The sequence below is a fragment of the Leptodactylus fuscus genome, chromosome 11 (assembly GCF_031893055.1).
Source record: "Leptodactylus fuscus isolate aLepFus1 chromosome 11, aLepFus1.hap2, whole genome shotgun sequence".
Taxonomy (NCBI): Eukaryota; Metazoa; Chordata; class Amphibia; order Anura; family Leptodactylidae; genus Leptodactylus; species Leptodactylus fuscus.
Window position 1 is genome coordinate 34,213,954 of NC_134275.1, and position 25,866 is coordinate 34,239,819.

At 43.2% G+C, this 25,866-nt stretch overlaps 1 protein-coding gene across 2 annotated transcripts in view; it reads right to left on the bottom strand.

Annotated features, from left to right (window-relative positions):
• The window catches only part of WHRN (whirlin), a 133,209-nt gene extending 111,797 nt beyond the window's left edge, over positions 1-21,412 (bottom strand). Inside the window, exons 1-2 of one of the 2 annotated variants that reach the window (XM_075260177.1) lie at positions 20,718-21,412; positions 19,102-20,182 (exon numbers count right to left, since the gene is read on the bottom strand). In XM_075260177.1, the coding sequence (XP_075116278.1) occupies positions 19,102-20,073 (972 nt within the window). In that variant the 5' untranslated portion in view covers positions 20,074-20,182; positions 20,718-21,412. Of the gene's footprint in view, positions 1-19,101; positions 20,186-20,717 lie in introns of both variants that reach the window. The other variant, XM_075260176.1, reaches the window with a different exon arrangement.
• Positions 21,413-25,866: the final 4,454 nt, after the last annotated feature.

A 25,866-nucleotide genomic window follows, 5' to 3' on the forward strand; every position in this document is an offset into this window, starting at 1 on the left:
TAGTCACTACTGATGGAAATGTTCATTGGCTACCAGGCCACCTTTCTCCTGAATCATCTTGAAGGCGGCAGTTTCATGGTTAAAACTGTGTGTAAGCCCCTGGATGCCTTAGATGCTTCTTCAGGTCATATTGGTTTTGTAAAGAAACTGATATCAGACTTCCTTCCCGTAGAGCATTGCCTGAAGAAAAGTCTCCATACATGACTGAGTCCCCAATAACCCCTCCCCCCACCTCCCCCTGCTGTATCTAAGGTATCTCAGCCGGCCAGTCCCCTGCTCTATCCTGATGAGATGTCGCACTCCACAATAGATAGCTGTGTGGTTTGGCCGATATGAACTAGTCTGCATATTTCATCACATATATAAATTGTTCTTACTCTTTAAGGCAAATGTATAGATAACTAGATCAATATACCATATTATACATTATAGTGCTGGCAGACCTGTAAATTCTGCACTCGAAGCAAAAAAGTCCAACTGGGTTTTTAATGTATTTAAAGAGTCTGCCAAAAATCCAGTCTCTGAGGAGTGTAAACCATAACTGCACGGCTCTTACAGTAAATCCTTTTTACAGAAAGAGATTAAATGTCTCTTTTCTAGCCACTAATGATGGGTTTATGTCCCTGATGGGGACCATAGGATGTCACAAAACAACTTTCTCTCTGGGACAAAAATTGTCTTAAATAATGCAATGCACAGCTCCTTAAAGTGAACGTCAGACTTCCTTTACATTAGGGTACCTATATAATAATCTGTGAGAAGGTCAATGCAACTCAAAGGGACAAAATGAAACCGCAGCTCCTAGAAATATGGACTCGTGGACCTCAGTGTATACAAAGACCCACTGGGCTTGTGGGTTCCATCACAATTTAGGCAAATATGCTTTGTACTGTTCAAGCAAATGACTAATCTGTCGATTGAAAGGCCTAAATACATCTAGAATCAGCCTTGTAATCCATTTAAAGGGACATGACTATTAACCAGTTCCTTTCAATCGCTGATGAGTTAATAGAACAAAATCATTTATTTGGTCAGTGTGGCTACAGCATATATTGGCATATATGTGCGCTTCCCATTGAAATCAATGGGCTCTTTTTTGAAGCACCGCGCTTGGACACATGTACACGTGTCTAAATGAGCGGCGCGCTTACGCCGTGTGAAGGGGCCCTAAGACCTTTGCTGCCAGATCTCCTGCAGATTACAGGTGTTTGCCAGGGGTCAGATGATTTATTGTGGTGATGTCACAGTTATGTTGGTGTTTATTTCTAATCTGTATTCTCTTGTGATGACATCACAGTAGTATTGGTCTTTATTCATTAGTTGAGTTCAATTGTGATGATGTCACAGCAATGCTTGTCTTTAATCCTTGGCTGTGTGCTGTTAAGATGATGTCACAAATATTGTTTGTCTTTATTCATAGACTGCGTTCTACTGTGATGATGTAACAGTAATGTTAGTCTATAACCTTTGACTGTGTTTTGTTGAGATGATGTCATAGTAGTATATATCTTTATTTCTAAAAATACAATTTATTGTGGTGATATCCCAGTAGTGTTTTTGTATCCTTTATCTGTGACATCACAGTAGAACTTGTGTTTTATCCTTAGCTGTTTTCTCTTGTGATGATATCACAGTAGTGGTTTTCTTTATTCCTTAGTTGTATCTGCTTTTGTCAAAGTTGTGTTTGTCTTTTCTCTTTGGCTGTGCTTTATTGTGATGGTGCTACAATAGCTGTAATGATACCACAATAGTGTTGGTCTTTACTTCTAGGCTGTTTTTTCCTGTCATAGTGCTACAATAGCCTGTGGTGATGTTATGATGCTGTTTGTCTATATTTCCAGGCTTAGTTCAATTCATTTGCTAGTTTGTTTGTCTTTATTGCTAGGCTGTTTTGTTTGCCATGATATAACTATAGTGTAAACGCTGTACACAACCAGTTGTCAGCCCCCAGAATTGTTGATCACAAGAAACGGGTTGATCGGTACTCATTTTCATTGGTCACATGGTCACGCTGAGCATTATGGCTTCATGATGCTTCACTTGCCCATGTCACCGCTGAGGCCTAATCACAAGACATGACCTCATATGAGGCCTAAAACAGATAACTACAGGAGAGTATCAATGTTTTTTGGGGGGGATTTGTCACCACCCCTGGGCCTCCACCTATTCTACTCTGGGGTCTGAAGAGATGCAGTGGCCATTTTAGTGTGTCCAAAGCAACATTTGTTCAATTTTGTTAAATTTGGAATGTATCTGGGTTAAATCCAAAGCAGTTTGCCCATCCCTAGTCGAGTGAGTGATGTAAAAATACAAAATGTCTCAAAACTGTACTTTGTGCCTTTTTTACAGTACAATTCCAGAAGGCTTGATCTAATGAAGGGCGCGGACCAGAAGCCGGGCAGGCCCTCCGTATATCTGGGGCGGGGCTTACTCCTCCAGTCAAATGTTATTTGCATTATGCAAATCAGTTAATTAAAGAAAAGGTTTATGACGTTTACGTTACGTATTTGGTTAACAAAAGCTGTGGCCGAAATACCGCCCATCAAAAGGTGAATCTGTCTCTGTCTTTATTTAACGGGTATTATCGAAGAAGCTTATTAGAAAATGGGAAAAGTTTTAATATAATGGTTACTCTCCGACCAGTCTTATTATTTCCATCGTCAGAATACAGCAATACAAAGATGACATGTATATGGCTCTCAGAATTGCCCAATCCAGATTCAGCAGCAGGGGGCTGTGAAATCCAGAAGGTCAAGGTAATATATTGTGGTTTATTATTGTCCTATTTGGAGGGGTTTTAGGGTTGTCAGAAGTCCGTTTTAACCACTAATGAGTCATGTGACACTGTAATGGCAACGACTAGTAATTGTCTGCTTGTTATGGATTTTCTGTGATATTAAACAGAACAGAAATAGTACAAATGACTCAGCTCAAGGACTTTTTCTTTTTTTGTAACAGTAAATGCACTTTACCCTCCCATGATACATCGCTTCCTTGTACTTCCTGGAAATGCTGCTTAACTGATGCATCATGTGTCATCAATGTAGACAGTATCTTCTACATCAGGGGTCAGGAAACTTTTTTGGAAGCGGTGCCAATGTTGAAAAATAATTTTAATAATATAATGCAAACCATGACAGCAACCAACCAGTTAGTTGATTAAACCTAGGCTTCGTGCACCCAACAGAGTGTACAGATTGAGTCTCTTCTGATGGGGGGTCGGAGTCTGATGCTCCGTCCCATTCCATTGATTATAGAGCAGGTGAAATTGGAACGGAATGTAACGCCTCATTGAAGTAAACGGGGACAGAAACCGCTCGGATATCATCCAAGTGTCATCCGACTGCATTACATTCTAAAAACGCTCCCGTCTCGGTGTGTTCACTCACTTGAGTGAATGCATGTAGCCTTCAGCAAAGATGATCCTTACTTGGTGGATATGACTTTCAGCTGAACATGGGGCTAGGAGTAGTCTGCAGTAAGCCTTCTTTTTGGGGGGTGGGACAGAGGATGCCCCTCACACAGCCCAGTCTTTTTATTGAAGAAATCGAAACAAATTTTTACAGTCTTGTTGAGATGAAGGCATGCAAGTTTAGCTCCCATATTATACTTTGCACAGGAAGTTGGGTACCCCGTAGCCCAGAAACATCATGCCTAACACTCTCATCCCCACCTGCACTACCATGTGCCAAGACAGCAGAGAGAGCCCTGTGCGAGGGACCAGAAAATGGAGTGCAGAAGAATCAAAACAGCAGCAGTAGGGGGACGGAGGAGAAGAGTATTATGTTTTCAATGTTTTCAACCCATTCTATCCCTTTTATTACAAATTGTATCCCAATGGCCAATCCCTTTAAAGCTTTGGTGCTATTTAAAGGGGTTAAACCACAAAAATATCTTCTCATACATGTAGTGCCCCTGCCTGATAACCTGTCCACAATAAGAACATCATGGGTGGGTATCTGACAAATCCCAGACCATAGAAAGTTCTTGCATTCATGGTCATATACATTGGTAACTGATCCACATGGAAGATCTTTAAAATTCTGCAAAATCTTTCATTATTTATATTTGCAAAAATTTTAACTTTTCATTGTCTAAAAATTTCAATATGGTCATTTTGATGGTGGAAAGCCCTGTAAGTTAAAACATTGCATACAATTTGCATCTGCTGAAACGATGAATTTGGGATCTGGTTTTTCATAGTACTATACATTGGTAGCCAGAAAAATAATAATGGTAGAGTCTAACTAAAAAAAATTTGGTAACAGAATGGACATATCTGGACGATATTTCCATCACTATAATGTGTTAGTAATGTCGGGATTATGTGTGACAGGTCAGACGTTGGTAGGATGATATTGCAGTTAAGTAGACGGAGAAATCAGGATTTTGTCACTACCGATAAGCCCCAGAATGGTGACATGAATATGTTTTCTCCAGTATAATTCTAAACATGAGCAGATATTGGCTGAAGACAAGTGTGCTCAGCTGGTTTATACACCCGGCTTATCACAGGAGTCTCCATCTACAGATCGCCTGAGTAATTTGATTACAGCGAAGACAACAATGATAGATGTAAGGACTGCCAAGACCAAGCAAGCAAATACATAACATTAGGCAATTCTGCCTTGCCTTAGGCATAGCATAAAGCAACTGGCACCTTTCCTTTATTGCAAGGCCTCCAATCAATGTTAAAGGCATAGCTCCAAAGCAACAAGTAATGGTCAGAATAGCTTACAAATTGAAATTCTGTCTCTTCAATCCAAGTAATAGGAGTTCTGAAGAGGTTGAGGACTAAGTACAATAGTCAGGGTTCTCTACGGAGTGCGCAATCTGTGGCAGAAAGTTTGGCTGCTTCATTGTTTTGGGACTAGTGAGTCCTTAGGATTGTCTTAGGGAGATGGATTTCTTTTTAAAGGGGATTTTGGAGACTTACATATTGATGACCTATCCTTCAGGATGTGATTGGTGAGGGGTCGACACTGGTCACCCCCACAGATCAACTGGTTGAGGAGGCAACAACACTCGCAGCTCTGCAGCTTCTGCCCTCTGCCAGTGACGTCATGTTCATTGGTCTTATGGCACAAGAGCAACTCAGCCTTTGTCCCAGTTGAGAGGCCTATTCACTGAATACCAAGTAAAGATATATATATATTATATTGGGGTTCTGCTTGGTATTGCATCTCAGCCCCATAAACTTGAGTGGAACTTAGCTGCTAGTATGCCAAGTGACCGATGAACATGACTAGAGATGAGCGAACAGTGTTCTATCGAACACATGTTCGATCGGATATCAGGGTGTTCGCTATGTTCGAATCGAATCGAACACCGCGTGGTAAAGTGCGCCAAAATTCGATTCCCCTCCCACCTTCCCTGGCGCCTTTTTTGCACCAATAACAGCGCAGGGGAGGTGGGACAGGAACTACGACACCGGGGGCATTGAAAAAAATTGGAAAAAGTCATTGGCTGCCGAAATCAGGTGACCTCCATTTTAGACGAATAGTGGATTTCAAATCCGGGTCATATGAGAATGTGAACTTTGTGACTATGAGACAGGGATAGCTGTACAGGCAGGGATAGCTGGGGATAACCTTTATTTAGGGGGGAATGTTATTAAAAATAACTTTTTGGGGCTCTATCGGGTGTGTAATTGTGATTTTTGTGAGATAAACTTTTTCCCATAGGGATGCATTGGCCAGCGCTGATTGGCCGAATTCCGTACTCTGGCCAATCAGTGCTGGCCAATGCATTCTATTAGCTTGATGAAGCAGAGTGTGCACAAGGGTTCAAGCGCACCCTCGGCTCTGATGTAGCAGAGCCGAGGCTGCACAAGGGTTCAAGCGCACCCTCGGCTCTGATGTAGGAGAGCCGAGGGTGCACTTGAACCCTTGTGCACCCTCAGCTCTGCTACATCAGAGCCGAGGGTGCGCTTGAACCCTTGTGCACACTCTGCTTCATCAAGCTAATAGAATGCATTGGCCAGCGCTGATTGGCCAATGTATTCTATTAGCCTGATGAAGTAGAGCTGAATGTGTGTGCTAAGCACACACATTCAGCTCTACTTCATCGGGCTAATAGAATGCATTGGCCAGCGCTGATTGGCCAGAGTACGGAACTCGACCAATCAGCGCTGGCTCTGCTGGAGGAGGCGGAGTCTAAGATCGCTCCACACCAGTCTCCATTCAGGTCCGACCTTAGACTCCGCCTCCTCCGGCAGAGCCAGCGCTGATTGGCCGAAGGCTGGCCAATGCATTCCTATGCGAATGCAGAGACTTAGCAGTGCTGAGTCAGTTTTGCTCAACTACACATCTGATGCACACTCGGCACTGCTACATCAGATGTAGCAATCTGATGTAGCAGAGCTGAGGGTGCACTAGAACCCCTGTGCAAACTCAGTTCACGCTAATAGAATGCATTGGCCAGTGCTGATTGGCCAATGCATTCTATTAGCCCGATGAAGTAGAGCTGAATGTGTGTGCTAAGCACACACATTCAGCACTGCTTCATCACGCCAATACAATGCATTAGCCAGTGTTGATTGGCCAGAGTACGGAATTCGGCCAATCAGCGCTGGCTCTGCTGGAGGAGGCGGAGTCTAAGGTCGGACCTGAATGGAGACTGGTGTGGAGCGATCTTAGACTCCGCCTCCTCCAGCAGAGCCAGCGCTGATTGGCCGAATTCCGTACTCTGGCCAATCAGCACTGGCTAATGCATTGTATTGGCGTGATGAAGCAGTGCTGAATGTGTGTGCTTAGCACACACATTCAGCTCTACTTCATCGGGCTAATAGAATGCATTGGCCAGCGCTGATTGGCCGAATTCCGTACTCTGGCCAATCAGCACTGGCTAATGCATTGTATTGGCGTGATGAAGCAGTGCTGAATGTGTGTGCTTAGCACACACATTCAGCTCTACTTCATCGGGCTAATAGAATGCATTGGCCAATCAGCGCTGGCCAATGCATTCTATTAGCGTGAACTGAGTTTGCACAGGGGTTCTAGTGCACCCTCGGCTCTGCTACATCAGATTGCTACATCTGATGTAGCAGTGCCGAGTGTGCATCAGATGTGTAGTTGAGCAAAACTGACTCAGCACTGCTAAGTCTCTGCATTCGCATAGGAATGCATTGGCCAGCCTTCGGCCAATCAGCGCTGGCTCTGCCGGAGGAGGCGGAGTCTAAGGTCGGACCTGAATGGAGACTGGTGTGGAGCGATCTTAGACTCCGCCTCCTCCAGCAGAGCCAGCGCTGATTGGTCGAGTTCCGTACTCTGGCCAATCAGCACTGGCCAATGCATTTCTATGGGGAAAAGTTAGCTTGCGAAAATCGCAAACTGACAGGGATTTCCATGAAATAAAGTGACTTTTATGCCCCCAGACATGCTTCCCCTGCTGTCCCAGTGTCATTCCAGGGTGTTGGTATCATTTCCTAGGGTGTCATAGTGGACTTGGTGACCCTCCAGACACGAATTTGGGTTTCCCCCTTAACGAGTTTATGTTCCCCATAGACTATAATGGGGTTCGAAACCCATTCGAACACTCGAACAGTGAGCGGCTGTTCGAATCGAATTTCGAACCTCGAACATTTTAGTGTTCGCTCATCTCTAAACATGACGTCATTGGCGCAGGACAGAAGCTGCAGAGCTGTGATCTGCCTCCTCAAACACTTGATCTGCGGGGATCAGCTCTGGTCCTGGGTGTTGATCACATTGATGACCTATACTAAGGATTTGTCACCAATTTGTAAGTCCTTTTTTCCAGTGTATTCATTGCACTATAGAAATATGTTTACTGTAAATAAGAGGACCCCCCCCCCCGTCACTCCAAGCTTTGTAGAGTACAGTATGGGGGACATCATTCCTCAGTCTCCCCTGCTGAAGTTCTGTCTCAAAGTCACATAACTAACTTTGTTCTACCTATGGACCTGCGGCCACAGTACAGCACCATCGGCGATGTTGAAGTAAACTGGGGCAACAGCAGGGAAACTGAGGAATGAGACTTCCACCTCCCCTGCTGAGCTCTACAAAGCGAATCATCGGGGTGCAGGGGACCATCTGCTACACTGTAAGCATGCCCTGAATGTACTGTAAAAAATTTCCATTCTCACATAACCCCTTTAAGACGCTCTGCTATCAATACTTTCGGATCAGAACCTATGCATAGACTTTATACTACTACACACAATCTCCAGAACTTCAGGTCCTGTTGAAAAGACACCTAGGAGTCCAAACCAGTGGGAATGTCCTTTAAAGAGTACATATTCACAGTACTGTCATCAGATGCTATGTATAATACTCCCGGGGCTTCATAACATACAGCACATGACTAATGCCAGAATGCCGGAGTCCTGCAGTTATCTTTGTACAGCAGGATAGTGCTGCAGCCTTTTATTTTTTTTTAATTTTAGGTAAGGAAATGTCTGCTACTTGTGCTATCCCCTGTGTAGTTTACAAGGCACTTTTAGCTGGACATGCACAGACACTGTTAGTTGGAGAGACAATCTATTGCCCTAAATGTTTTGTCCTCTGCCAGGCATTTATTCTGCACCAGTCAGCCATGACATTAAGGCCAGATGCCTAATATTGTGTACATCCCCCTAGTAATGTGAAAGAAGCTCTAACCAACTGAGATAAGACCTCTGCAAGTATTCTGTTCTATATGGCAATAAAACATTAGCAAATACTTGCCAACATGGTCGTCCGAGCTTCTAGAAGGATGCACAGAGTACACTTGATTATGTTTGGGTGAGGCCATGTCCCTTGTAGCCACGACCATGTCTCATTTTGGGTTGCCCCCTACTTGTGACATGGAAACTAAATTTGCTGGTCATACCACCTTTTTGTGACATGACACATATGAAATGACTGTGACACTGGTGAATGCAGGAGCATTCAACTGGGCCTTGGAGAGTTTCCTGCTCTCCTAGGAGTCTAGGAGGTCACCCCTTTCTGCAGGAGGCTCCTGGACATAGCAGAAGAGTAGATAAGTATGCAATAGCAGCAGATTCTATTGATGCTCATTTGAAATCTAGAGAAATTGGAGGCCAAGTCAACACCTTGGCCTTTTTATCATGTTTTTTATGTAGAATTTTTGTTGATAGAGACTGCCATTACAAAATATAAATTTCATGAATGGGTGTACTTGGTCTGCCCAATGTTTAGATAGGTGGTACAGGTCATAGAAACATCCACATGTAGGTCAGGAGCCAAGGTTTCCCAGAAGAACATTGCCCAGAGCAAACCCCTATGTAAGCCAGCTTGCCCATTGTGTAACATGTTACCATGCCTTCACCTGGTAAGCACACCTGTCCACATAATGCAAAAGAAAATATGATTCACCAGACCATGCCATGTTCTACCATTGCTCCATAGTCCAGTTCTAACCCACATGTCCCCATTGCAGGCACTTTCAGTGGTGGTTAGAGATCAACATGGGCAATCTGGACTGTTTATAGTTATGTACTACCATGCCCACAAAATTCTAATTCTAATAAGATGGCCTTCAGATCTGGAGACAGGAAATGCCTGGAGTTTGTGCAGAAGGAACTGAGATGACAAATTAGGGAGGGAAAAGGCATTTAAAGGAGGAAGATGGAAATGCAAATGGCAGAAGGTTGTGTCAATAAAGTTTGGAATAGCCTTAAGGCAATATCTGGTCACAGACAACCTACCCACAAAAAATTGCAATTGTGTGTCAGCCCACTCATGTGTCCTGAAGAGGCATAAAAGTACTCTTAGTTTTGCAGTTGCTAGTAGAAAGGGGGTTTGCACGGAAAAAACATCAAAAGATAATTCCAGCAAACAATCCCGTACTTTAAAACTTAGCCTTTATTCTAAAGTCATCCGGCATATGGTACAGTCAATCAATAAAAAATGTTCATGATGGCGATGTCAGAAGAAAGCGTCTGGCTGACGCATTTCGGAGCTTATAATAGCTATGAGTAAGGGGCTATTATAAGCTCCGAAACGCGTCAGCCAGACGCTTTCTTCTGATATTGCCATCATGAACATTTTTTATTGATTGACTGTACCATATTCCGGATTACTTTAGAATAAAGGCAAAGTTTTAACCTACCCGCAGGCTGATGGAGACACAAAATGGCATAATGAGCTAAATCTGTTCTTCAACAGATTTGATCACGCACCACCTCGACCCCCCCACACCAGGGCCCCACCCCCACTTGCTTGCTCAAACCAAACCAGTTCCTTTTGCATCCAGTTGCCATCTGGCTACAACCTGATCTTTACAGAGTATGAAGTATGTTGGGAAATCAGGAAGATAGAAGTGGAGAAGGATGGTGGACTAGATGGGATAAGCATGAAAGTCCTTAAAATGTGCGGAGACCAGCTGTGTGGTGTTTTTACACACATGTACAATATGAGCCTGAAGGTGGGAGTGGCAGCACAATTGTGGAAAACGTGTTGTGTGGTACCAGTCCCAAAGAAACCTAATCCGAAGGACCTCAATGCCTACAGACCTGTAGCATTGACATCCTACTTGATGAAGGTACAGTTCTTGCCTTTTTTCTCTTCACACTGTATACTGCTGACTTTAACAACTTTATGCAACTCATCTAGCTGTTACTTGCAAAAGTACTCCGATGACTCTGCAATAGTAGGCCTCATCACAGATCGAGTTGACATAGAATACAGAGACTTAAACCAGGACTTTGTGTAATGGAGCCAGCGAAACCACCTCATGATTAATGCTGGAAAGACTAAGGAGATGATAGAGGACCTTAATAAGTGGAGGAGTACCTCAAATCCGGTGGACATTTAAGGAACAGGCATTGAGATAGTCAAGACCTAGAAGTACCTGGGTGCACTTCTTAGGGCCTTTTTCAACTCTGGGGTAGCAACAGCCATCTTCTTCGGAGTACACCTCCTGATGAAGCCACGCTAAGGCGAAACGCGCGTCGGGGTGTCTTGGTTCCCTCACTCTTGTTGTTCCGGGGTTAACCCCTTATGGTTTACTTACACTGCCAAAATGTCTTTGGGTATGTATTGATTTTGGACCTATGACTTTCATTGTTATACCTCCTATTCACCTCTTAAACTAGTTACTCCTCATTATACGTATAATATACCCCAATTTTGGGGATTGTGTTATAGGAGTTATACTCCTTTGGAGGTTTATATGTATATTTTTATGCACTTTGTTTATTATACATATGTGCATTATATTGGTGCAGTGTATTTATTTATTTCTATAAGGGATTGATTAATTAGGATTATACACCATATATATAGGGAGAAACTCTCTGGTTCATCAATAGTGAGAGGGGTACGGTTCTGTCGGACTGTTTTTCTACAGTCGGACCCCTCTGTGTTGCCCTCCATTGTATGTTATATGTTTTGTATGTTTTTTATTGCTTTTTCAATAAATATATATATTTTTAATAATTTTTTTTGGATTCCTCAATTTTTGTTGTTGTTTATCTTCTTCGGAGTAGCCTGCTGGAGAAGTAGCATACCAGCCAGAGATAGAAATAGACTTGTCAGGCTGGTTAGAAGGGCCAACTTTGTCCTGGGGAGGCCCCTGGACCCAGTACAGGTGGTGTGTGACACAAGGATACTGTTCATGAGCTCCATGCTGGAGAACAACTCCCATCCCATGTATGAGACAATGACAGCACTGGGCAGTACTGTCAGTGACTGACTGCTTCACCCCAAGTGTGAGAAGGAGCTATCGGAGATCCTTCTCCCAACTGCAGTCAGGCTGTATAATCAACATCAGACTAAGTGGAGATCACTCCGCACAGAGAACTAAATGATCCTGAAGTCTTTCCTTTTTTTTCTTTAGTTGCTATGACTTCTAATATCTTTCTATCTGCGATGAGCTTGTGTGTGTTCTTTCTTGTAATATATTACTGTATTATCCATGCTGCTGTGACACACTGAATTTCCCCATGGTGGGACTATTAAAGGATCATCTTATCTTATTTTATCTTACACATTTGGGCAGATTTACTAATAGTGATTTAATAAACAAGCTGCTAGAATTCTGTCATAAGTCTAACACGCAATGCACCACATGTATGAAGTGTTTCGGACAGCTTTACAACTTGTTCAAAAATGGACATGGCTTATCTGGAAAAGGGAAAATCTGGTACAACTAAAACTTAGACAATATGAGTAAATGTTCCTTAGTTTCTACAATTTAGCTGACACTTTTTTGGCGCATAGCATCACATTGTAAGGCAAGCTCCCCTTTCATACAAATTGTAAAAGTGTCTAAATCACTTAATGGATGTGTCACTCATCATGTTAGACAATATTTGGTGCAAATTAGACAATATTCTGGCACATATTACTGGCACCTCATTTATAACAAGGGATAAATGAATTGCACCCACTGGCACTAGTTGGTGTAGATTTCAGGTATAATTTATGCCCAGCAGGGGGCATATATAATACCACAATAGGGGGCCAAAATAGTAAAAATCACTCACTTGTGCAAAAAATGCAAGTTTTATCATAGTCAACATTAACTTTTTTTTTTTACTAGCATATGCTCCAGGTAATCTTGTGTTAGATCCTATCAGCCGGGATAGCCTTCAGTAATGCGTAGATGATAACAATGCAAATATATAGGCCATGGTCCTCTGATATCATAATCAACCAAAAAAGGTATAAAATTAGGATCAAGCAGGGTAAGGGTGCGAAGATATGAGCATCTGCTTTCAACCAGCTCTACATAATGTGCCACCCTTAATGAGGTGTTCAGTCTATTTTATAATGTCTTATCTATGATAAGTTGCAGGAGAGCAGCGATTATTAACATTTCTTGGCATTGTGCCCAGATATAAAGCAGGTTTGGGATTAATGGAACATATTTTAATTAATATTGTGTTTCCCTATTTGCTGCTGTCATGTAAAAGTTATACAAGCTAAATGTATTATTTCTACTATAATAAGGCTCCTGGGAAAGAGATAAAAGCGTATAAAAGGCAATAATTTCTCAAAAGTTGGAATCTTTGTATATTATAAAACTCACTGGCAAGAGGACAATGCCAGCCTGTAGCGTGAGGGTGCTACATACGGCTTCCCTTAGCTGTATCTAAAGAGATAAGAGATTTTATATCCCATTTGTCATCTTAGTCCTCTTATGTGTGTGCTGGAGTCCTACGGCGGCTCAGGGAATCTACTAACTACAAACTATGTCAGGTCCTGTATGTCAGAGATATTTTACCCTAGAAGCAAAATATACCCTGTATGCATCCAGATATGAACTGTGGAATTCAGCGATATAGTATGGCTCCATACACCTCTATGGGCGATGTACGGGAATCATGTATGAGAAGACCACAACTAAGTATTGACTATGGGGATAAGTCAGATGTATTTTTATATTAATAACAATTCACCCTCAAAATATCAGTTTTGAATTTTCACTTTAAAGTGAACCTGACAGATGATATCTGATACCCTATGTGTATGATAGAATCGGAGTTCTGTGATATATAGGGTTATATGATAGAGGAGAGAAGCTGAGCTCTGTGATACATAGGGTTATATGATAGAGGAGAGATGCTGAGCTCTGTGATATATAGGGTTATATGATAGAGGAGAGAAGCTGAGCTCTGTGATATATAGGGTTATATGATAGAGGAGAGAAGCTGAGCTCTGTGATATATAGGGTTATATGATAGAGAGAAGCTGAGCACTGTGATATATAGGGTTTTATGATTTGGAGCAACAATATAAAGCAGAGTAAATTTTGACAAGACTCCTGAATGTGTGTGGGTGGAGGGATCAGGACTCTCGCTGTCTCTCCTAGGAGTCCTGTCAGGATTTTTGCCACTCTTTACTCAGAAAACACAGGACTCAGCTTCTCTCCATCACATTCTGCTGTCAGATAGGGCAGTAATCATGTGTACCGAGCTATCAGGGCTTGCACAACCCACAAGGCAGTCCTGGATGCAGTGGTGTAACTAGGAATGGCGGGGCCCCGTGGCGAACTTTTGACATGCCCCCCCCCCCCCCCCTGACCGACACCGAAGACCTCGACCGACCCCCCCCTCCTACACATTCCTGCGTGTTCTATTATGCCCCATAGTGGCCCCTTCACACAGTATTATCCCCCATAGTAGCCCCTGTACACAGTATTATCCCCCATAGTGGCCCCTACACATAGTATTATCCCCCATAGTGGCCCCTACACATAGTATTATCCCCCATAGTGGCCCCTGCACATAGTATTATCCCCCATAGTGGCCCCTGCACACAGTATTATCCTCCATAGTGGCCCCTGCACACAGTATTATCCCCCATAGTGGCCCCTGCACACAGTATTATCCCCCATAGTGGCCCCTGCACACAGTATTATCCCCCATAGTGGCCCCTGCACACAGTATTATGTCCCTTAGTGGCCCCTGCACACAGTATTATTATTATTATTATAATCGGAGACCCAGGGGAATAAAAACATAAAAAACTGCTGCTACTTACCTGTCCCCCGGCTCCTACGCTGTCTGCCTCTGCTACCGTCCTTGTTCAATGACGTCGGACATCACATGACCCGGGACGCAGGCCGGGTTCATGTGACGTCAGAGACTTCGGAAAGGACGTCAGGAAGGAGGCCTGGCAGGATCGTGGAGAGGTAAGTAACAGTGTTTTTATGTTTCTTACCTCTCCCGGTCCGCCAATCATTATACTCGGGGTTCCAAAAAGACCCCCGAGTATAATGATAGCAGCGGTAGCGGCTGTCACTGTGCCTTTAATGTCCCGGGCCCTGTGGCAGCTGCCTCTGCTGCTATGGCGGTAGTTACGCCACTGCCTGGATGTGAAATATGCATTCTTGTGTACAGGCCCATAAGTAAAATCAAGCACAACGTTGCTTAGTAGTCGGGACCATAGTCACAGTGATATTGAGCAAACGTATTACATCTGGAGATAATGACTTTAATGTCCTTATGTTCCCTGATTTGTTATTGTGTTGCCATTTTATTCCATATGGACACATTCACATGTCCTGATAATGTTGCGGCAAGGCTCTGGTTTTTAAACAAATTGTTCTAAGAAATGTTCCTGGAAATGCTTCTATCGAAATGTCTATCCCAGTAAGAATGTGGTTGTTCTTTTAACATATGGTGTTCCCAGCCATGTTTTCCCCCATTGAAGATAATGGGATAGAAAACACAATAAAGCAAGCCGTAAAAACTGCGCTGTATTAACTGCTATGTGTTATTAGGATGTTGATATATCCCGATCACTGTAAAGTCTGTACATTTACTCCGTTAAGCTACATCGGCCAATGGCTCATTTACACCTGGCTGTGTGTTTGTGGCAGCCACTATGTATGATATTGGTGCAATAGTATCTAGCATTAACTCTTTTATTATTTAAAGAGAATCTTTCACCACCTCCACCTACTCCAACTCTTTGTATCCTTCAATAGTTGCTGCTCCACTGATTCAGGCACAGTTGGAATGTATTCTCTGGTCCTCACCGTTTCTGAGCAATCATTGCTGTTAGTTTCAGCACAGTTATGGTGTCTACTATCAGGTGGGCGGTCCCTGTCCTTCTGCTCCTGCTTAGGACCGCCCACCTGACTATAGAGAGCAACATTGTTCTGTAACTGACAGAAATCATTGCTTGGAAATGGTGAGAGCTAGAAAAAAAATTCCAACTGTGCTGGAATTGGTGGAGCAGGGCCTATTGAAGGATGCAATGAGTAGGAGGAGGTGGTGAAAGATTTTTCCCACTTGGCACAATTATTATCTCTGAAAACCCCCTTAAAATCTATATGTGAGTCAATACCTGAATAAATCCTTGCCTGATATTTTTCTTTAGTTTCAGACACTTGGCAGCTTATTTGCTCTGCTACATCTGAGTACTGATATGGTCATGTCCACAATAACTACATTGTCTAAAACCCAATATCATCATCACACTATTCCAAGTGTATTACACTGAGTGTCTGCTTGTTCTGATGGGCTGATGTGTATTATCACATGGTAATAAAAACATGAATAGTCTAATAAGCATTAATAAGGGACATGCTAAATTTGTGCTTTAGATTGTATCCACACCCTTTGGATGCCACATGTGTTAAACCACTCATCCACACACGATAGCCAATGATGGCACAATTTTAAAGTCATGAGCAAAAGTTTTAGGCAGTATTTCGTGTGACCTTTGCCCTTTCATCAATTCATCTCGGTACACTTGCAGGCTGACTTTGAAAGAACTCAGCAGGGAGGTTGTTCCTGCCATCTTGGAGAACTAAGCCCAGATCTTCTGTGGATGTAGGATTGCGCCAATCCTTCTCTTCATGTCATCCCAGACAGGCTGGAAGATGTTGAGATCAGGGCTCTATGGGGGCCGTATCATCACTTCCAGGATTACTCCTCCAATTTCTCTTTTCTTCGTTCACTTAATAGTTTATATTTTAACAAAATGAATACTTCTATTACTTTTACTTTGCAGAATTTTTTCCACACTTGCACCAAAAGCGCACTTGGAATTGTACATTTGTCATTTTACATTAGACTACATCAGTGGCGTAACTACCACCATAGCAGCGGTAGCAGCTGCCACAGGGCCCGGGACATCAGGGGCCCGGTGACAGCTGCTACTGCTGCTGTCATTATGCTCGGAGGTCTTTTCGGACCCCCGAGTATAATGATCGGGGCCCCCTGTTGGTGGAATACTTTCCACCAACAGGGGGCCCCGAAGCTGCAGCAACGGCTGAGACACAGGAGCTGCAGCTCTGGCTCCTGTCAGCGCTGCAGGACGATCCCCCTCTCTCCCCCCTCCCTTTCTCTGCTGTCCTCTGCCCACCAATGAGAGGAGGAGGCGGGGCTTATCCCTGCCGTCCTGCACAGAAGAGAAGAAGAGGAAGAAGCTGCTCCAGGAAAATGAAACTGAAGCTACACAGGTACGTACTGGGGTTACTATACTTATTACTATCAGGCATTTGGGGGGATTACTTGTGTTTTAGTAACTCCATGTGCCTCATAGTAATAGCAGTTAACCCCATCATCTCCCTCACATTAACCCCTGTTTGCCTCACCATAAGAGTTACTGATATGTGAGACATTTGGGGGTAATAATAATGAAGATACTTTATTATTACCTCCATGTCTCTCACATATCAGTAACTCTTATGGTGAGGCACACAGGGGTTAATGTGAGGGAGATGATGGGGTTAACTGCTATTAATATGAGGCACATGAAGTTACTAAATTGTAATGCACAGGACCAGATTTTTTTTTATCCACAATTTGTCCTGGTATAGCGGTCAGCGGTGACAGTATTTAGTCCTGTAGGGGCCACTAAGGGACATAATACTGTGTGCAGGGGGCCACTATTGGGTATAATACTGTGTGCAGGGGCCACTATTGGGTATAATACTGTGTGCAGGGGCCACTATTGGGTATAATACTGTGTGCAGGGGCCACTATGGGACATAATACTGTGTGCAGGGGCCACTATGGGGGATAATACTGTGTGCAGGGGCCACTATTGGGTATAATACTGTGTGCAGGGGCCACTATGGGACATAATACTGTGTGCAGGGGCCACTATGGGACATAATAGAGCGCGCAGGAATGCGTAGGAGGGACTCGGTCGAGATCTTCGGTGTCGGGGGGGCCCCATGTCAAAAGTTCGCCACGGGGCCCCGCCATTCCTAGTTACGCCACTGGACTACATCTGTTTCTCACAGCTACTAAAGTAACTAGTTATGTCTCTGACAAGTCTCCTGATGCTATTAACCCCTAACTAATGGATGTTGTTATTTAAGTGAACACCGGCTCAGCCTAAAATTATTCTGTGTGATATGAATAGGAGACAGGTCCAACTAAAGGGAACCCATTAAGTTAGGGCATCTGTAAACTAGAGCACATATTGTACCAAGAACCAAAATGAGGGGCAACACGGTGGCTCAGTGGTTAGCACTGACGGCTTGCAGCACTGGAGTCCTGGGTTCCAATCCCACCAGGAACAACATCTGCAAGGAGTTTGTATGTTCTCCCTGTGTTTTCGTGGATTTCCTCCCATTTTACAGACACATACTAATAGGAAAAAAATTGTACATTGTGATGCCTATATGGGGCTCTCAATCTACATTAAAAAACAAAATGAAACCAACTGTATATACCTGGATTACTGTATTAAATTAACTAAATTAATTTTCGAATTAAAAAAAAGAATTACCTAAACGCTGTTAATATTATGATTTTTTTTTTTTTGATTTTTTTTTTTTTTTATTTAAAAAGCATGTTCTCCACTGTGGCAGCAGCAGCCCGGTCAGCACTATTGCCAGCCCATGATGACGTCTCCTTGTGACGTTTCGTTTCTGTTCAGGTCACTGTTGCAGCCAATGGACCCAGCAGTCACGTGCCGTTTGTGTTCAGGTCACAAGAAAACGTGATGAATGACCGGCAACATCGAAACATAGATTGATGGCAGAAAAAGACCACATGGTCCATCTGGCCTGCCCTTATTATGAATAGAATAACGCGCTGACCAGCCTGCCGTCCCTGTGGTCAGCTGTTGTTTTTTTTTTATATTTTACACTATTTGTAGACTTGATATAAATTTTATCAAATTGGCAAACCCTTTTAGCTTTGTCATTAGGATATAATAATGTATTTGCTTCCAATCCTATCCTGCTACATAAGAAGCACATTTACCAAGTATATCTCCTTTCTTGAAAGTCGTGATACACCTAAACCCAGCATCATAGCGCCCATACGCAAAAGTGAAGACCGCCTTAGAAAATGAACGCCAGCACATGCGTAGGCTTGTAAAGATATGATTTACATATATATCCACCAATTTTTGTCATGTTGCAGAACAAATTGCATCTGAACTGTCACAATAAAATGCAGATAAGAATGGAATACATTTCGGGGATGAGTATAAGGTAGTTTCTTGATACATGTAATGCTTTACTGAATGTTGCTTGTACAAACACAGACTATGTAGAACATGTGATCTCAATTTATCGCCTTAAACAATACACAACGTATTGGAGGCCTCCACATTAATCTGTCTGGCACAGCTCATTGCTCATCTTGACAGTCTTGTAGGTTTAATAAACCAGTGGAATGAAAATTTTGTCTACATGTGCAATAAATAGATAAAAGTAACTTACCTTAACTGCCTCACTGTGGGTGACTCTGTCAAGTGACCGCCCATTTGCTTTAATAATCTGGTCTCCAACTCTTAAACCTTCAGCTTCTGCTAAAGAACCAGGTTCCACTAGAGACACATAAATTCCAATACCATGTTCCACGCCACCACGAATGCTGAAGCCAAGTCCTTCTTGGTTTTTGCTCCGTTTAAGGATAACCTGTCGAACCTCAGGTTTGGTTCCTAGAGCTGGGGAGCTTTGGTGGCTGAAACCTGATGGTCCTCCAGGATAAGATGCTCCAGTTGCTAAACTAGGACCATATGATTGATTGCAAAAAGCAGGAGCTGTCCCTGGTACTGAAGGACTAAGAGCAGGAGCTATCCCTTGTACTGAAGGACTAACAACAGGAGCTGTCACTGGTACTGAAGGGCTAAAAACAGGAGTCATCCCTTGTCTTGAATTGTTAAAAGAAGGAGCAGACCCTGTGACTGGGATACTAAAGGCAGGATTTGTGCCTGGTAATGGCGAGTTGAAGGCAGGAGCTGTCCCTGAAATTGGGGTACTAAATGCCGAAACCCCATCACATAAAATTCCACTGAATCCAGAGGAGCCGGGGGATAAATCCTTTATATACAACCCCTCTGAAGTATACTGGTCAAATAGTAGTTGGTCGGACCGTGGAATAACAAGACGCAGCATTGGAAAAAGTTGCCTTTGGTCCTGGGGACGCAGTATAAGACGCAGTGTTCTCACCAGGTCAAAGACATTTCTTCGAGAGTGGTAAAGTCTTAAACAGTGCAAAAGCTGTTCCCTTTCAGGGTCACTTAGCAGTCGGTTCAGAGCTCCATGCAATCGACGGACATTAGAGGAGAGAACACGTCCAATGTCCCCTGAACAAATCGAGCCAGATGATGAGGAATGGATGGACCCTGTTAGAGATTGGTGTATGGAGCCCCTTGGTGAGGGGTGAAGAGTACCTGGCTCTGAATTCATTGCCCAATGGCTGTTGATAGTGTTAACATATCATACATTTGGGTAACTTTAATGGTCCCATGAGGCACTTCTGTATGCCAGACCTTCTGTACGGCGTCCTTACCAGGACCTGCTGAAGAAGAAAAAATATTGTGATCTCCTCTTGAGCTCTTTACATGCTGTCAGCCAGTTTGTCCCTTCCTCAAGCCATATGTATTTTCTGATGCTTTCTAAGATTCAACCCAGTTTACCCTTCCAGACTTAATAATTGCAGTATCTAACATCAGGGTCTGTGGCATCTTATGGTCTGGTGTTTTCTCGATTCTCTCGCAGTCGATCTCTCCGGTAATAGTCGTTCAGTGTTTTAAGTCTCTGCTTCTGCTTCGTTCAGTGTCCTCCCTCCCCCTCCCCGTCTTCTCTATTTCTCAAGGTGATTCTCTGGGTCTGTTGCCCTCCTCTCTCCCATATTCCGCCAGCCACTAAGATTACTGGGGACCTTTCTTCTTGTACCAAGCATACAATCCCCCCTTCTAGTATTTCTAGCTCTATCATCTGTTGTTCTCATTCCAGAAAGTCTATTTTTATTACCCCCTCTCCATTTTCTTTAGCAAGTACTGCTTATAATTCTTAGTCCCATTCTGCCCCTCCGGCTCTATTGCACTCACCTGGTCTCTCTTTCAGGAAAACACATCTTCCCGTCCGTCAGATCCCTCTGCGTGGTCTTGTCATTCTTTCAGTCTAACAGGTGTCATTCCATACCTCTCTGATACAGGTGATGGATTTCAGATGTCAGCAGCAGATGTCTCTCCCCATCTGTCATATTATACCGGTCACTCTTTTTTTTTCCCCCGACTCTCTTTTTTTCTGTGGACACCTGTCTCAGCAGTCTCTTTGCAGATGATGAAGTCTTGGTCTTGAATGCAAGGTCTTTTTTGGTCTCCTTTTTGTAAGCAGAGGCTTCCACAACTCCTTTCCTTACAGTCTCTCAGTGAAATGTCTCATTTATGTCACAGATGTCTCTTTCTCACTTTTAACCCTCCCACAGCTAGGTCTCCTATGCTGTTAGAGTACTCTCCCTTACTCTCTAACTTGGACTAAATGTCTCTTACCCTCTTTAGAGGATTTGATAAAAGCACTTAGATGAATTTTGGGGACTGTCTGCTTGTCTCTAGTTTGCAGGTCATTTGCTCAGCTAGACTTGCCCCCATCACTCACTCTCTCTGCAGCATTTCCCAAGGCTTCCTCAGGTAGTTGTCTCACTGTTCCCCTTGTCCCTGACTGTCACAGGTGTCTCTCAATGCATCTCTTGGTCTCTCCCGGATCTGACGTCCCTCAGTAATGTCAGCGTTGCCAGGAGACTGAGAAGACAACACTAATATGCACAGAGCTTAACCCTGCACTGCCAGACGGCTATGCATCAATCTTGTGAGTCTAATACTCCAAACTTAACCCTTTACAGCCCCTAAGCTTGCAACGCCATCTGCCACTGAGTCACATTACAGCTCTGTCGTGCTCAGCACCAAGGTCAGCACCTAAGAGCAGTGCTTGTAATATCACACAGTGCTGTATATCACAAGCTGCCACATACGTCATGTATTACTTATGATATATGGCCAATGCTGAGCCTTTGTGATATCAATCGTTATGCCTGGTGCTAAAATTATCAGAATAAAAAGTCATTTTTACATATTTTCATACCTCACTAGTGCTATGTCATAAAGACAATATCCGGCTATACAGCGGTTAGGACCCATATAAACATCATAACCGCCTCCCAGCACCCTCTTATAAGAATCAGAATGGAGAGCCATTAAAGGGATGTAATAACACTAATTCCCTACCTACAAAATAAGAAGCAAATGTCTGCCTGCTTCTACCCCCCCCCCCCCCCCAGCGTACACAAGAACGGAGGTTCAGATTATCTTTATGTCCCCATAGACCCTGATCTCGTATGCACAAGGGTGGACTGAGTTCCCACTTTTTAGTTTAGATTTAGAACAATCCAGATGGGGGTCTGCGAGTTCCCCTGCATGCTCCGTGTGAATGAAGCGATGGTTTGCATGCATGGTCACCGCTCCATTCACTTACAAAGCATTGTCAGGATAGCCATTTCCAACAGTCTGATAGAAATAAATGGAAGGGCCACAAATCTGCATTATTTACGTGTAGCACAAAGGGAACTTGTGATCCCCCCATTCTTTGAATTGGCCCCAGAAGTGGAACCCTCAACAATAATACTCTTATCCCCTATCCAGTGGATTAGAGATCAGTGTTTTCTTGGAGAAGACCCCTTTAAGCAACGTGTGGATTCTACTCAAGAGGGGATGTATTTAAAAGAGGGGCAACAATCTGTTATGTCTTAAAGAGGTTCTCTACCTTGGACAATCCCTACTTCTTAGAAGGCTCCCTTTGCAATATACTAATCACAAAGTAATGTGCAGTGGAAAACCCATCGATCACCTGTGGAGAAACCTGTCGGTGCACATTACATTTTCCTGCAGCACTACCACACGGTAAACTGAGCGTTACGTAATCTCCATTTAAATCAATAGCCTGTTCATGTCTTCGTATTCAAGAGCAAACAACCCCTTTTAAAGGTGTTTTCCAGGGCTTATGTATTGATGACCTATCCTAAGAATATGTCAATAATATGTGAACGGTAAGGATCCAACACCCAGGACCCCCACAGATGAGCTGGTTGACAATACATTGGGTGCTGTGGTCTCTTCACTGAATACCAAGCACAATGCAGTGCATATTATAGGTGCTGTATATGGTATTGCAGCTCAGCCCCAATAACTTGAATGGAACTGAACTCTGCTGTAACATGTGACTCATGAGCATGACGGCATTGTCACAAGTGGCCATAGAACTGTGCCCTGCCCAAACAGTTGATCATCAGGGTCTCAGTTGTCAGACCCCTTTGATCACATATTGATGACCTAATCTAAGGATAGTTCATCAATACGCAAGTCCCAGAAAACCCCTTTAAAAGATAATTCACTATGAGACTTCATTAACATAATTTATGGACTTCATGATCTCTATTAATTGCTTTTGTTTAGGGGAATTTCTGAAAATTTGAGTCCCTTTTAGCTACAGTTTTTAATAAAAGTTGTCACAAATAACACAGCATGACCACAACATGTGTGTGACTAAACCCTTCCTTATGCATGGCACCATGGAGAGTGAATGCAGCCGAGTTTGTATGTTCTCCGCGTATTTGCGTGGGTTTCTTTCCGACTATTTATGTTTGTGAGTCCTACTTAGGTCGGTGAGGGATGACAATATCTGTACAGCACTGCAGAATATGCACTGATCAGAAAATATATCAGAATAGCTCCATATGTGAAGACAATCAGAAGCTGCAACATATGTATTGGTGTAAAAAGTCCTCAATTACCCAGCAAACATAGCGCTCAGTGGTCTGCTTTACATAGACCTGATCAAAGCCTGCAGCTGAAATGTTGACTCCTTGTAAGTCATTTGTCATGTGACTTTAAATACTATCGCCACTTACTGGAGGGAAATCACACTTGTGTGAATTGTGTTCGTCTTGTAACGCCAAACAAGATCGGACGTATGTTCCTAATGTGCCTTTTAATGCTTTTACCAGAGCGCCAGCTAAAATGAAAGGATTCCAATAAGTTCTCATTTCCACCTCTCTACTCCTATTGAAAGTAATTTATGGAATGTAAAAAAGCTGAAGCACAGCATGTGGTTAGATTTAGAACAAATTTGCTTTGATTTCCACTGAGGCGCATCAATTTGATGGCCATGATGGAAGTGTTTGGGTGGGAGTTTTCAGATCTGTATAATGGGCAAAAGTAGGAAGAAGAAATAGCAAAAAAAAACCAAACAAGCAGTTGAGAAATTTATATTATTTCTATCAAAATCATGGCGTAAACATCTACATAATAATACTGTCATAATAGAGTAGTGTAATGCATACTCCATAAACGTGGGTTTCCTAATGTAGTACTATGATAAGATCATAAATGTGCCTCAGATGTTACAGATTTTGCTGCGGCTTTTCAGGAGTGGCTACAAAAGGAATGGAAAATATAAAGGAAGCTCTTAGACATTTCCCATCTGCCATATTAACTCCTGACTTTGGCTAAAAAAGGACGCAGCAAAATCTGCAGCCAAAAAATGCTGTTTCCTCAACATGGGGCCGGCTGTTTTATGCCAAAATTTTGTGACAAACTAAGCCAACTAATATTAACTAATATCAATTATTTTGACAGTCTATTAAATGGACCATCAAAATATAGGTCATGTCCTATTTTTCCCTGTTTTCATAGACCTCTCCGTACACTAAAATGGTTTGGGGATCCGTGAAAACACGTGCCCCTCGAGGGCAAGACGATCATGAAAAATTGCCATTTTGCTCTTCAATTGTATGAATGTAGCATTAGACTAGACTCCTGATAGCTAGTCTATGACACAGGTGACACGCTGAGATGTTTTTGCTGACATGCAGCAAGTTGATGGAATCCGGAGACCTGCCAACTCTCCTGCTTCCTGCTGAGAGTGCTGCGCAAATGCCGGCCATCTTACCTCTCTTAGTGTAGTTGGTGTTAGGATTAGGCAGTGAAGCCAGAGCTCCTACCCGTACTAAATTTATTGCAGACTTGCACCCAGACAACTAGGAATACTAAAACTGTGTCCCACAGTTGCTCTGTCCACCTTTATTCACCTGACTCTAGGTTCACAACTGCGTTTGGGTCTCCATTCTGTGGTTTTCGTCTTCTGCATGCAAGAAGACGGAAACCACAGACCGGGTCCGGCCATGAGCGGCGGTGAGCGTTTTATGCTCTCTGCCGTGAAATTGTTTTTTTGTTTTTTTTAAACCGGACACAGAGTACTGCATGTCCAACTCTGTGTCCGGATTTAAAAAAACGGTTTCGCGGTGGAGAGCATAAAACGCTCACCGCCGCTCACGGCCGGACAGCTTTCAAACCCATTCAAATGAATGGGTGAGAGAGTGCTGCAGGTTTCCGTCTCCTGCCCCTGTTTTGTGCAGGAAATGGAAACCTGCAGAACGGAGACCGGGCGCAGATGTGAACGAGCCCTCACAGGTACAAATGAAGGTCCTTTTGGACTCCATCATAGAGAATAGAAAAACTCAGCCAACTTCACTTCTATGCAGGTGTACACCACAATTTTTTTTTTTTAACGAGGGTGTCAGTAGTTGCCAAATACTGTCTGCCTAAACAGTAAATATGAATGACAATGAACATAAAAAGATTACAAATATTACACAGTAGTAAAACAAGTTCTGATAGTTTATTCTGTCATAGGATGAGGGCAACAGATTTTTACAGCAATAGAGTGGCAGACATGGATGGAGCCTCAAATGTCTGCACCCATTTCTATTGACTTTAATGTAATAAAAATGGTGGACGCTCCATGGTGGACATTTGCTATCGAATAGAAAGCCCTGAGTGCAGGATTTTTCTCTTGCATCAGAAAAGGGAAAAACCTGATGGAAGAAAGATTTTGTCAAGCTTTTTAGCACAAGAGTGAATGCAGATGGACACCAAGTCGAGGGGGCACGATTTGCATTCTACAATGTCAGTTACTCTTATCCTGTGATGGATGAGAACAAAGGACATTAATAATGGTAGTGTGACCCTAGCCTTAGTACACACACTCCCAGGGGCGTAACTACCGGAGTAGCAGTGGTAGGAGCTGCCACAGGGCCCAGGACACTAGGGGGCCCGGTGACAGCCGCTACTGCTGCAGATTTATTTATTTTTTTAAATAGGCCGTTACCTGCTGCTGTAACTCCAGCACATAACGGGCCCTATT